This window comes from Arachis hypogaea, chromosome 18, assembly GCF_003086295.3.
Source record: "Arachis hypogaea cultivar Tifrunner chromosome 18, arahy.Tifrunner.gnm2.J5K5, whole genome shotgun sequence".
NCBI lineage: Eukaryota > Viridiplantae > Streptophyta > Magnoliopsida > Fabales > Fabaceae > Arachis > Arachis hypogaea.
Window position 1 is genome coordinate 130,300,365 of NC_092053.1, and position 13,232 is coordinate 130,313,596.

At 36.3% G+C, this 13,232-nt stretch overlaps 2 protein-coding genes across 2 annotated transcripts; both read left to right on the top strand.

Moving 5' to 3' along the window:
• Window positions 1–424: 424 nt before the first annotated feature.
• LOC112772445 (G-type lectin S-receptor-like serine/threonine-protein kinase At4g27290) lies at window positions 425–4,399 on the top strand. The gene is made up of 7 exons (XM_025817385.3): window positions 425–2,006; window positions 2,243–2,383; window positions 2,648–2,793; window positions 2,887–3,097; window positions 3,227–3,464; window positions 3,547–3,697; window positions 3,773–4,399. Exons 1-7 carry the CDS (start codon window positions 623–625, stop codon window positions 4,076–4,078), a joined length of 2,577 nt encoding a protein of 858 aa, XP_025673170.1. The 5' UTR covers window positions 425–622; the 3' UTR covers window positions 4,079–4,399.
• Window positions 4,400–9,468: 5,069 nt separating this feature from the next.
• Window positions 9,469–13,075, top strand: LOC112770564 (G-type lectin S-receptor-like serine/threonine-protein kinase At4g27290). The gene is made up of 7 exons (XM_029294961.2): window positions 9,469–10,943; window positions 11,048–11,161; window positions 11,283–11,428; window positions 11,531–11,741; window positions 11,874–12,111; window positions 12,227–12,377; window positions 12,456–13,075. Exons 1-7 carry the CDS (start codon window positions 9,656–9,658, stop codon window positions 12,759–12,761), a joined length of 2,454 nt encoding a protein of 817 aa, XP_029150794.1. The 5' UTR covers window positions 9,469–9,655; the 3' UTR covers window positions 12,762–13,075.
• Window positions 13,076–13,232: the final 157 nt, after the last annotated feature.

Genomic DNA, 13,232 nt, shown 5'->3' on the forward strand with positions numbered 1-13,232 from the left:
AATTAAAAAAAATTGGTGCAGGGACTCAAATAAAAAAAAAAAGTATAGGGATCCAATTAAAAAAAGGCAACTACTCCTATGAAGATGCCAAAAACATCTTTTTATGATGATCTTTGTTTAAAAAGTGTAACTTATTTGTTTAGCAACACTTTAAATAAAGATAACACTTTTACTTTAAATAAAATCAAACCCTACAATCTATCATCTAATGGTCAAAATGAAATATCTTCATATGATGACAATCATAAAATCTTCATTGGAGTAGCCACCTTAAAAAAAAATTAATGTAAGGATTCAATTAAAAGAAAAAAAAAGTATAAAAACCTAATTAAAAGTTTTGCAAGATTATAAGGATCATCAGAATAATTAAACCTACAAAAATGAAGGAAGAAAGATAAAGAACTTAAAAAATACAAACTTCATCAAACCCACGTTAGCAGACAAAATTATGAAGGTTGATGGTTGGTTCCTAAGTCAACAAGACTTTGAATTATGGAGTTCTTGTAGATTGGCAATTTGGCATTGGTCTACTAGTTCATTCATTGTCAATTGAATGCCAGAATGTGGGACAGCTTAAACGTGTTTGATTTTGGGCTTCTGTGGTTCTGCTCTTGCTAGATTGATGTCCAAAATAAACAGAGCTTGGAATTCAATGGGTGTTCTTCATCCCATGGTTATGGCTGCTTATATACTTGTTTCCTCTGTCACAGCTTCTAACGCAGTTGTTTCCTCTGTCACAGCTTCTACGGCAGTTGTTTCCTCTGTCACAACTTCTATGGCAGTTAATGATTCCATTGGTCTTTCCCAGTACATGATTGATGGTGAGACCTTAGTGTCCAAAAATGGATTATTTGAGCTTGGATTCTTCAGACCCGGCAACTCGACCAAGTGTTACTTGGGGATCTGGTACAAGAAAATGGCCATGCATGCTGTTGTTTGGGTTGCTAACAGGGTTAACCCCATCAATGGTTTCTCAGGAAACTTAACAATGGACAACACCGGAAATCTTATCCTTAAAAACAATGGCTCAGTTGTTTGGAGCACGGCCTCTCAAAGAGAACCACGGAATCCGGTGGCACAGCTCATGGACAGTGGCAATCTTGTGATATGGAATGGTGGAGGTGCAGAGTCAAATGAAATTTTGTGGCAAAGCTTTGACTATCCAACTGATACATGTTTGCCAGGCATGAAGATAGGAAGGAATCTCCAAAATGGTTCGGATTGGCGATTAACATCTTGGAAGAGTGTAGATGATCCTTCTCCAGGTAACTTCTCTTGGGGGTTAGCCCTCAGTGATTATCCTGAGTTTGCCATCATGAATGGAACCAAAAAGTTCTCTCGGATTGGACCTTGGAATGGCTTGTATTTTAGTGGATTGCCAAACCTAATTGCTGATTCTAACTCTGGTATTATATTCATCGATGTCGACAACCAGAACGAGATATACTACACCTCTAGCTCCAAGAATGATTCTATCATCTCCAGAGTTGTAATAAACCAAACAAGTAAAGCGTATAGTCGGTATGTCTGGGTGGAAAAGACTCATACTTGGAGTGTTTTTGAGTCATTGCCTAATGATGTCTGTGATAATTATAACCTTTGCGGAGCCTATGGGAGTTGTATGACCACAGCAGCTCAAATTTGCCGTTGTTTAAGAGGTTTCAGGCCCAAGTCACCAGAAGCATGGAACTCATCAAACTGGGCTCAAGGATGTGTCCACAATGAACCATTAAGCTGCACTGGCATTACCGAAAGCACTGATGGATTTGTCAAATACACAGGCTTGAAACTACCAGATACTGAACGTACTAGGCTGATTGATACTCTTGATATAGGTGACTGCAGGGCTTTGTGCTTGAATAATTGCTCTTGTACGGCTTATACTAATCCAGACATAAGGATGGGTGGTGTTGGCTGTGTCATGTGGTTCGGCGATCTATTTGACATCAAACTGTTTCAATCTGGTGGACAAGATCTATACATCCGAATGCCTGCTTCTGAGTTAGGTACAGAACAAAAGTACAACTTTCTTTCTATCAACTTTCTTCAGTTCTTCTAAAATACATATTAAGATCGGTAATATTAGGATGACAAAAAAACAGTAAGAACTTGTCTTTGTTTAGCATTCATTAATTGTTAAAATAAGACAAATTCTAGCTGTTTTTGGCTAATTCTTTTTTATTAACAAACATTTTCGAGATTCTTATTTGAACTGGGATTTAAGTTTTGTTTTTTATGTTAGACGAACTTCAAGATTCCAACAATGAACTTCAACACAGGAGCAAGAATAATAAAGTGATCATTGTTAGCACCGTTGCTGCAATTTGTGGGACGTTCTTACTTTGTGTTTTCGTTATATATAGATTTCGAAGGAACAGTAATGGTAACTACTTTCTTTTCATTTACAATCTCTGAAGGCATCACATTTCTATGTAAATCCTTTTCAAATTGGAAATACTGCTAATTCTCAACACACTCTTAGTATGATCTTTGCTGAACAATGCCTTTGAGAAAAGTGGCACTATAATGCTTTAGAGTTTTAAGAATTATACATCACATTTTATGATTTTAAGATTTTATTTTCTTCTGTATGATGCATGTGGCATTTAAATGTCTTTACACCTTTTCCCTTACTTGAATGTCCCAGAAAAATCAAAGATACAAGAGTATATGGAAGGCTATGTAAATGATACGGATCTACCACTATTTGATCTACTGACTATTAATATTGCCACTAACAAGTTCTCGCTCGATAATAAGATCGGACAAGGTGGTTTTGGACCTGTGTATAAGGTAATTCAATCTCTGAATGCTTACTAGCATGAATATGTAAAGAATTTTTAACATTGCAATGACTGTTTTCTTATAAAAATCTGAATTCTGCAGGGAAAATTAGAACATGGACAAGAAATTGCTGTTAAGCGACTCTCACATAGCTCTAGGCAAGGAATGGCTGAATTCATAACTGAAGTAAAACTAATTGCAAAACTTCAGCACCGTAATCTAGTAAAACTTCTTGGTTGTTGCATTCAAGGAGAAGAAAAATTGCTAGTTTATGAGTATGTGGTTAATGGTAGCCTAGACACCTTCATTTTTGGTACAGATTATCAAGAAAACTTAACTTTGGTTCTATTATGTTTTCTTACTTTTCTTATAGCATAGCAAGCAACCTATGAAAACTTGAATATTCAATATAAATAACAGATTTGTTTTTCTTTTAAAATAGATCAAGCAAAAAGTAACTTGTTGGATTGGCCTCGTCGCTTCCTCATAATATTTGGAGTTGCTAGGGGACTCTTGTATCTTCATCAAGATTCTAGACTGAGGATTATCCATCGGGATCTTAAAGCAAGTAACATTTTACTAGATGATAAATTAAATCCAAAAATATCAGATTTTGGAATGGCCAGAACTTTTGGAGGAGATCAAACGGAAGGAAACACAAATAGAGTTGTTGGAACTTAGTAAGTGTCTATCTGATTTCATGGAATCAATATTTATTTATCTTTTCTCAACTTAATCATGTCTTTTAATGCTTTCATGCAGTGGGTACATGGCACCAGAGTATGCTATCGATGGGCTATATTCTATAAAATCCGATGTCTTCAGCTTTGGCATACTTATGATGGAAATTATATGTGGAACCAAAAATAGAGCTCTTTGCCATGCAAATCAGACCCTTAATCTCATTGGTTATGTAAGCACTAAGATAATTGCTATGTTTCTCAAATTTGCAATAAATGTTCTGAAGGTTTTCATGTTTATGATGTAGGCTTGGAGGCTATGGAAAGAGGAGAAGGCTTTAGAGTTGATAGATTCAAGCATAAAGGAGTCATGTGTAATCTCAGAAGCATTGCGAGGCATCCATGTGAGTCTGTTGTGTGTGCAACAATACCCTGAAGATAGGCCTACAATGGCTTCTGTGATTCTCATGTTAGGAAGTGAGATAGATTTAGTTGAGCCTAAAGAGCCCGGCTTCTTTCCCAAGAGGGTTTCTATCGAAGCGAATTCGCAGCTACATCAATGTGAAGTATCTACAAATGATGAATTAACTGTTACCTCATTAGATGGCCGGTGAATTCATCAACTTTGCTGTGCAAGTTACATGAAGGCATTTTTGTAAATTTGCAATTGAAGAACACTAGTCTTCCAAAAAATGTTTTGGTGTTGTAGAGTTTATTAACTGAATATGCATAAAAAGTTAATCATAGAATTTTCTTAAAATAAAGAGAAAATGCATGATGCAGATGTCCATCTTATTCTGGCATATGTTGAATTCATGATTATTACAACTACACACAAGTTGCAATATGAAGGTTCTGCTATGATGCCGTCTCTGTTGGAATAGTACTTGCTTTTTAAATTTATTGTGGGATACTGAAAATCAACTTTTTCTTCTCTTGTAATGCCAATTTCTACAAGACATTGAAGCATTTGTTATAATACGAATTTTAATATTTTTAGAAATAATACACGTACAACTGTTGTGTATTAAAAAGTAATTAATTGTAAGCTTAGACAATTTTTCCCTCACTTTTGGCTTTCTCTATTATTATTACTTAGCACAAATATTACGAAGACTGTTGGTTGGTTCCTAAGTAAGAGTCTAGTAATAGTGTTGGTTTATGGTATAACCAAAAATATTTAGGACAGAGATATAAGAAAAATACGTAGGTGAAAGGAATGGGAATCACACTTTTTTACTTTACTGAAGCAGTACATTTATAGGATTTTAATCCATGACACTACCACATCACCACTAAACTAGGAAGTGGGATGAACAGAAACTGCCACATACCCACTAGATAAGGAAGTGGAATAACAAAAACTACTTTTCTCCTAAAGTGCAGGAACCACTAATTGACTAAAACAACAAACTGAAACAATAATAAAAAAAAACTTAATGCAGTCCAAAAGCAAATAATTAACACTCCTCCTTGCTTTAGGATCTGCAAACTCCAATTTTTTGCCTCAATAGCTCAAACTTGCTGACAGGAAGTGGCTTTGTAAACAAATCTGCCAATTGATCTTCTGACCTGCAATAAACCAAAGTTATTTCTCCATTTTGCTGCATCTCTCTTAAGAAGTAGAGCTTGATGTTAAAATGTTTAGTCTTGCCATGACACACTGGATCCTTTGAAATCGCAATTGCTGCCTGGTTGTCGATAAACACTTCTGTCTTGTGATTCTGTTGGAGATGTAAATCACATAAGATCTTTTTCAGCCACAAAACTTGATTTACAGCTGCTGTTGCTGCTATGAATTCAGATTCTGCAGTGGATTGTGCTACTGTCTCCTGCTTCTTTGTGCACCATGAAAAAACTCCTGAGCCTAAACTGAAACAATATCCGGAAGTGCTCTTCATGTCATCAATGGATCCAGCCCAGTCACTATCAGAGAATCCACACAACTTGAAATTTTGACAGCTCTCAAACTTCACACCATAATCAACAGTACCTTTAATATATCTCAATACCCTTCTTGCTGCCTTTAAATGCATTTCACTAGCACAATGCATAAATCGAGAGAGAAGACTTACAGCAAACAAAATGTCCGGCCTTGTTGCAGTGAGATACATTAAACATCCAATCAAGCTCCTGTAATAGCCTTCATCAACTTTATCAGCACCATCTTCTTTGCTCAGCTTCTCCTTTTGGTTCATTGGTGTGCTAACCGCTTTGCACTCCTCCATCTGGAATTTTTTTAAGATTTCCTTAGCATATTTTTTTTGACATATGAACACATCATCCTCATTTTGTTTGATCTCAATTCCAAGAAAATAAGACATAAGACCAAGATCAGTCATTTCAAAAACTTGCATCATTTCTTGCTTGAATTCTTCAACCAAACTTGTATCATCTCCAGTTACTAAAAGATCATCAACATAGAGGGAAACTATGAGAAAATTTTTTCCCTTATGTTTTACATAAAGAGTGGCCTCAGACAAGCTTTTTACAAAGCCTATGCTCAATAGGTGTTCATTTATCCTACTATACCAAGCTCTTGGTGCTTGTTTTAATCCATAAAGGGCTTTTTTTAGTAGATAGACTTTATCTTCTTCTCCATGCATAACAAATCCCTCTGGCTGCTCCACATATATCTCTTCTTGTAAAACTCCATTTAAAAAAGCTGATTTGACATCTAAATGGAATACTTTCCAGCCTTGTTGAGCAGCAACTGCTAACACCAATCTAATTGTATCTAATCTGGACACTGGTGCAAACGTGTCAGAATAATCAACACCAAAAATTTGTGCATACCCTTTTACTACAAGTCTGGCCTTGTATTTATTGATAGAGCAATCCGCATTAAGCTTTGTTCTGAACACCCATTTAACTCCAATAACTTTTCTGTCTTGAGGCTTGTCAACCTTTTCCCATGTGTTGTTTTTTTGAATCATTGAAATCTCATCCTCTATTGCCTTTTTCCATTTTGGATCCTTGAGTGCTTCTTCACAGCAACTAGGTTCGCATACTGCTACATTGCATCTTTGATAAATGTCTGACAGCAGTCTTGTGCCTCTGATGGGATGATCATCTTCTAATTCATTTTGACACAACTCTGTTGTTTGGTTTCCGCCATAATCATCTTCAATATTGTTACAAGGTTCAATTGTTTTTCGTGGGTTCTTCCAATCCCATTGTTGATCTTCATTGAAATGCACATCCCTAGACACAGTCAACTTTCCAGATTGAGGATGATACACTTTGTAGGCTTTTGAAACAGAACTATAACCCACAAAAATACCCGGAATTGCTTTCTTGTCAAGCTTGTCGCGCTTAACCTGTGGAACATGTGCAAAACAAACACAACCAAACACTTTAAGAAAGGTTAGTGAAGGCTTATATCCATACCAAGCTTCAAAAGGAGTTTTGTCTTTCAAAGCCTTGGATGGAAGTCGATTTTGAAGAAAAACGGCTGTGTTGGCCGCTTCAGCCCAAAATTCTTTAGGCAATTCCTTCTCATGCAGCATGCATCTGGCCATCTCCATTACTGATCTATTTCTCCTTTCACTAACTCCATTTTGCTCTGGAGTGTATGGGGTTGTGAGTTGATGTACAATACCAGCTTCTTCACAAAATTGATCAAATTGTGTTGAGGTGTACTCCTTCCCATTATCTGATCTTAGAAATTGTATCTTGCACCCACTTTGAGTTTCCACCATATTCTTGAACTTTACAAAGACTCCAGCCACTTCATGCTTGAATTTCAAGAAAAAAATCCAGCACATTCTTGTAAAATCATCTATGAAAAGAATAAAGTATAGACTACCTTGTAACGATGGAGTTCTTTGAGGTCCTGCCACATCAGTGTGGATGAGTTGCAGCTTTTGAGAGGCTCTCCAAACTGTTTTGGGGAATGACACTCTGTTTTGTTTACCAAATTGACAGGCATTACAATTTGGCAAATGATCAGAGAGTATTGGTAGACCTTCAATCATATCTTTCCTCTTCATGTTCAGCATCCTTTGAATATGACAGTGACCAAGTCGCTTATGCCAGAGTTCAGTGGGACTGACTTGGGTGATGTAAGCTGTCTGCTCCTCCACAATTGGATCAAATGAGAAGCTTTTTCCTCTCATTTTAACCCTTAAAATCTCCCGACCGGTAGTGTCAAAGATAAGACAATGTAGATTTTCGAAAAAAACTTTAAATCCCTTTTCTAACAATTGACCCACACTAAGCAGATTTTGGTCAATGTCAGGCACATACAGAACATCTGAAATGGTTTTCATACCTGAGCTAGTTGAAATTACAATTGTTCCTTTTCCTTTTGCAGAAATATAGTCACCATTCCCAATTCTGACTTTTGAGAATTTAGCAGGCTTCAAATCCTTGAAAAGAGTTTTATCATATGTCATGTGGTTTGTACAACCACTATCAATCAGCCAGCATTCAGAACTACTCCTTGCTGAGAAGCATGTTGCCACAAAGATTTGATCTTCTTCATTTTGCTCTACAACATTGGCATTAGCTTCATGTTGTTGAAATTTGCCTTTGCAAATTACAGCTTCATGACCAAGCTGATTGCACTTGTTGCACTTTGCGTCTGGTCTTCTCCAACATCTGAAGGGTGGGTGACCCATTTTGCCACAATGCTCACAAGGTGGGTAATTTTTCTTTTTACCTTTGTCTTTGCTTTGGCTGCTTTGACTACTTCCAACTTCATGATGCTTGGCTGGTAAAGCACCTTCAACCACGTGATCTTGTCTCATAAGCCTTCGCTGCTCTTGGGCCTGCAAGGCATGTAACACTCCTGCTAAGGTGATTTTGGACAGATCCTTCGTATTCTCCAAAGTAGTTATTGATGCTTCATATCTTTCTGGCACTGTAACTAGAATTTTTTCCACAATTCTAGAATCAGTGAATTCAGTGCCGAGTAATCTAACTTTGTTTGCAATAGAAAGCAACCTGTCAGAGTATTCTTTGATTGTCTCAGAATCTTTCATTCTCTGCATCTCGAATTCCCTCATCAAGTTGAGCACTTGCATGCCTCGAATCCTCTCATCCCCTGCGTATTCTTCCTTTAAATAGTCCCAAATTGCTTTTGGTGTTTTGAGAGTCATGATTCTGGTGAAGATTATTGATGAAACACCAGTAAAGAGACATGATCTTGCCTTTGCCTTCCTTGTTTTTTTCTCCTTGTGCAATTTTATTTGAGCCATGGTAGGATTGTTTGGCAGCGGAGGAATTTCGTAATCCTCTTCCACGGCTTCCCAAAGGTCCAATGCCTCCAAATAAGACTCCATTTTAACTGCCCAAAGGTCATAGTTTTCTCCATCAAAGGTGGGCGGAGCAATTTGTGAGAGACTTGCTTCACCTTCCATTTTCACAGGCCCCGTAAGAAGAATGCTGTGATACCAGTTTGTTGGTTTATGGTATAACCAGAAATATTTAGGACAGAGATATAAGAAAAATACGTAGGTGAAAGAAATGGGAATCACACTTTTTTACTTTACTGAAGCAGTACATTTATAGGATTTTAATTCATGACACTACCACATCACCACTAAACTAGGAAGTGGGATGAACAGAAACTGCCACATACCCACTAGATAAGGAAGTGGAATAACAAAAATTACTTTTCTCCTAAAGTGCAGGAACCACTAATTGACTAAAACAACAAACTGAAACAATAATAAAAAAAAAACTTAATGCAGTCTAGAAACAAATAATTAACAAATACATAAATTGAAGATTGAGATATGGGACAAAGCAGTTTAAACTAATTTTGACATTTGATTTATTCAAAGTTGGAAAACTTTGCCTTTCTGCTTCTGTCCAATTTCTATGCTGATTTATTTTATTTTATTTTCATTTTATTTTATCTGAACAGACTATGCATGGAGTGGTCAAGCGACATTTATACATAAATGATCTCACCGTAGATATGATACATGCAGGATAGAACGCAGTTGCATCATTTGATCATGCAGTTGACTTCAGGCTTTGTAGTTGTAATATTGTTGAAAAGACAATCATATTAGACATGTTTCTAATTAAGACTTTTTTTTCCCCTTCCTAATCCTACCCGTTTACTCTGTTAAATTGGCAACATAGACTTGTGGTTTATGTGTCTGTGCTTAGAGACAAAATTAGCTTCCTTGCATATCATGAGTATCCAAACAATGAAGTAACTCAAAAGCTGATATTCAATGGGCATTCCTTCTTTCACAGTGATGCTTGCTTACATGCTTTCTTCTTCTTCTCTTGCCATAGAACTTGATTCTATTCATGTTTCCCAGTCCCTCAGTGATGGCATGACCTTAGTGTCACAAGGTGGAAAATTTGAACTTGGTTTCTTCAGCCCTGGTAATTCTTCACACAAGCGTTACTTGGGAATTTGGTACAAGAAAATTCCAATTCAGACAGTTGTTTGGGTTGCCAATAGGGCCAACCCCATCAATGATTTCTCAGGAATTTTAACAATGAATAGCACAGGCAATCTTTTACTCACCAAAAATGGCACGGAGACTACTTTTTGGAGCACAATCTCTCGAAAACAAGCAAAGAATCCAGTATTGGAGCTCTTGGAAAGTGGCAATCTTGTGTTAAGAAATGAAGAGGAATCAAATCCAAAGGCCTATTTGTGGCAAAGCTTTGATTATCCTTCAGATACGTTCTTGCCAACCATGAAGTTGGGAAGGGACCTCCGAAATGGTTTCAATCGGCGCATAACTTCTTGGAAGAGTCCAAATGATCCATCCCCTGGAGACCTTTCTATCGGTTTAGTTCTAAATGATTATCCAGTCTATTACATGATGAATGGCACAAAAAAATTATTCAGGGCTGGACCTTGGAATGGCCTATACTTCAGTGGAGAACCAAATCTGTCCCATACATATATTTTTGAAGTCAGTTTTGTCACAAACAAGGATGAGATATACTTTAGTTTTAACACCAAGGTTGATTCTATCACTGGAAGAGGTGTAATAAGCCAAACAAGTCAATCTCTTGCACACTATTTATGGGATGACAATCTTAAGAATTGGAAATTTTCTGGATCATGGCCAGGTGATGTGTGTGATAAATATGACCTTTGTGGAGCCTATGCTTATTGCAGTGTAGCAGAATCAAAGCATGTCTGCCAATGCTTTAAAGGATTCAGTCCAAAGTCACCAGAAGAATGGAACTCAAACAACTCCTCACAAGGATGCATTCGCGACAAACCACTAAGCTGCAATGTCACAACTAGTGATGTGTTTGTCAAATATACTGGCTTGAAAGTGCCAGATACTCAGCATACTAAGGTGGATGAGAATATTACTTTAGATGAATGTAGAAATCTTTGTTTGAAGAACTGCTCTTGCATGGCTTATACCAATTCAGACATAAGAGGAGGAGGCCGTGGCTGCGCCATGTGGTTTGGCAATCTAATTGACATCAAAATGATTCAATCTGGTGGACAAGATCTATATATCCGAATGCCTGCTTTTGAGTCAGGTAAGGGACAAAATTTCATTTTGCTTTATAGCTTCTTCTTCCATTCTTCTTATTATTATATCTTTCATTTTTGTTTACATGTTTGATGAATTTCAACCATGAAGGATTTCAACAACGGCACAAGAAAAAAGTGATAATTGCTAGCACTATTGCTGCATTTTGTGCAACACTTCTTCTTTGTGTTTATGTTATATACAGAATCCGAAGGAACAATATTGGTAACTACTTTCTTTTCAATCCTATATTCCTATTATCATGAACTAGAGTATTCCTAAATTCCTTTTATTTAGAAATATAATAACAGTATCTAATGAATTTTGCATTTCTTTGCATTCCTAGAAAAATCAAAGATAGAAGAATATATGGAAGGGCATGTAAATGATACGGATCTACCATTGTTTGATCTACTAACAATTACTACTGCCACACACAAGTTCTCGTTGAATAACAAGATTGGACAAGGTGGTTTTGGACCTGTTTATAAGGTAATTCAATCTTTGAATACTCACTAGCTTGAGCCTTGAACAAGTAGGGAATATTTAACATTGTAAAGATCATGATCTACTTATAAAAATGTAATTGGGCAGGGAAAATTAGCAGATGGTCTTGAAATTGCTGTGAAGAGACTCTCACATAGCTCTACACAAGGAATGACCGAATTCATAACTGAAGTAAAGCTAATTGCGAAACTTCAGCACCGTAATCTAGTAAAACTTCTTGGTTGCTGCATTCAAGGAGAAGAAATTTTGTTAGTTTATGAATATGTGGTTAATGGTAGCCTGGACACCTTCATCTTTGGTATGTAATATCAGGAAAAATCTAAGTTAGATATATTGTGTTTTCATATTTTCATTACAGTATATATTTAAGCAGCTTATGAAACTTGAATGTCTGATATTTTAATAACAGATTTGTTTTCTTGAAAAATAGATCAAACAAAAGGTAAGTTGTTGGATTGGCCTCAACGCTTGGGCATAATATTTGGAATTACTAGGGGACTCTTATATCTTCATCAGGATTCAAGATTGAGGATTATTCATAGAGATCTCAAAGCAAGTAACGTTTTACTCGATGACAAATTAAATCCAAAAATATCAGATTTTGGAACGGCCAGAACTTTTGGAGGAGATCAAACTGAAGGAAACACAAATAGAGTCGTTGGGACTTAGTGAGTGTCTCTTTCTAATTTTAGAACATCATTTATTTATTTATTTGTATGTTTTTCTAAACTTTAAGCGTGATCATATAAATATAAATATACTTTCTTTAATTCTTCCTTTCAGTGGATACATGGCACCAGAGTATGCTATTGACGGTTTGTATTCTATAAAATCCGATGTCTTCAGCTTTGGCATACTTATGATGGAAATTATATGTGGGACTAAAAATAGAGCTCTTTGCCATGCAAATCAAACTCTTAACCTCATTGGCTATGTAAGCTCTTTGATCATTATTTTCTTTCTCAAAGTTGCAGCAAATGTTTTTTTATGAATTTTCATGTTTATGATATAGGCTTGGAGGCTATGGAAAGAGGAGAAGGCTTTAGAGTTGATAGATTCAAGCATAAAGGAGTCATGTGTAATCTCAGAAGTATTGCGATGCATCCATTTGAGTCTGTTGTGTGTACAACAATACCCTGAAGATAGGCCTACAATGGCTTCTGTGCTTCTCATGTTAGCAAGTGAGATGGATTTAGTTGACCCTAAAGAGCCTGGCTTCTTTCCCAAGAGGGTTTCTATCGAAGCGAATTCGCAGCCACATCAATGTGAAGTATCTACAAATGATGACTTAACCATTACCTCATTAGATGGCCGGTGAATTCATTGACTTTGCTGAGCAACTTCTATGAAGGCATTTTTGTAAATTTGCACTAGTGTTCTAGGCTTTAGTGACTGAATATGCATAAAAAGTTAATCATAGAATTTTCTTAAAATGAAGAGAAAATGCATGATGCAGATGTCCATCTTATTCTGGCATATGTTGAATTGATGATTATTACAGCTACATACAAGTTGCAATATGAAGGTTCTGCTATGATGCCGTCTCTGTTGGAATAGCACTTGCTTTTAAAATTTATTGTGAGATACTGAAAATCAACTTTTTCTTCTCTTGTAATGCCAATTTCCACAAAACATTGAAGCATTTGTTATAATACGAATTTTAATATTTTTAGAAATAATACACGTACCACTCTTGTGTATTAAAAAGTAATTAATTGTAAGTTTAGACAATTTTTCCCTCACTTTTAGCTTTCTCTCAATATTACTTAGCACAAAGATTACCAAGGCT

Coding starts and splice junctions, on each gene's coding strand:
- LOC112772445 (XM_025817385.3), top strand. CDS start 623: ATGTCCAAAATAAACAGAGCTTGGAATTCAATGGGTGTTCTTCATCCC. Junction 2,007..2,242: donor AATGCCTGCTTCTGAGTTAG/GTACAGAACAAA, acceptor TTTTTATGTTAG/ACGAACTTCAAGATTCCAAC. Junction 2,794..2,886: donor GTTTTGGACCTGTGTATAAG/GTAATTCAATCT, acceptor TGAATTCTGCAG/GGAAAATTAGAACATGGACA.
- LOC112770564 (XM_029294961.2), top strand. CDS start 9,656: ATGGGCATTCCTTCTTTCACAGTGATGCTTGCTTACATGCTTTCTTCT. Junction 10,944..11,047: donor AATGCCTGCTTTTGAGTCAG/GTAAGGGACAAA, acceptor TCAACCATGAAG/GATTTCAACAACGGCACAAG. Junction 11,429..11,530: donor GTTTTGGACCTGTTTATAAG/GTAATTCAATCT, acceptor GTAATTGGGCAG/GGAAAATTAGCAGATGGTCT.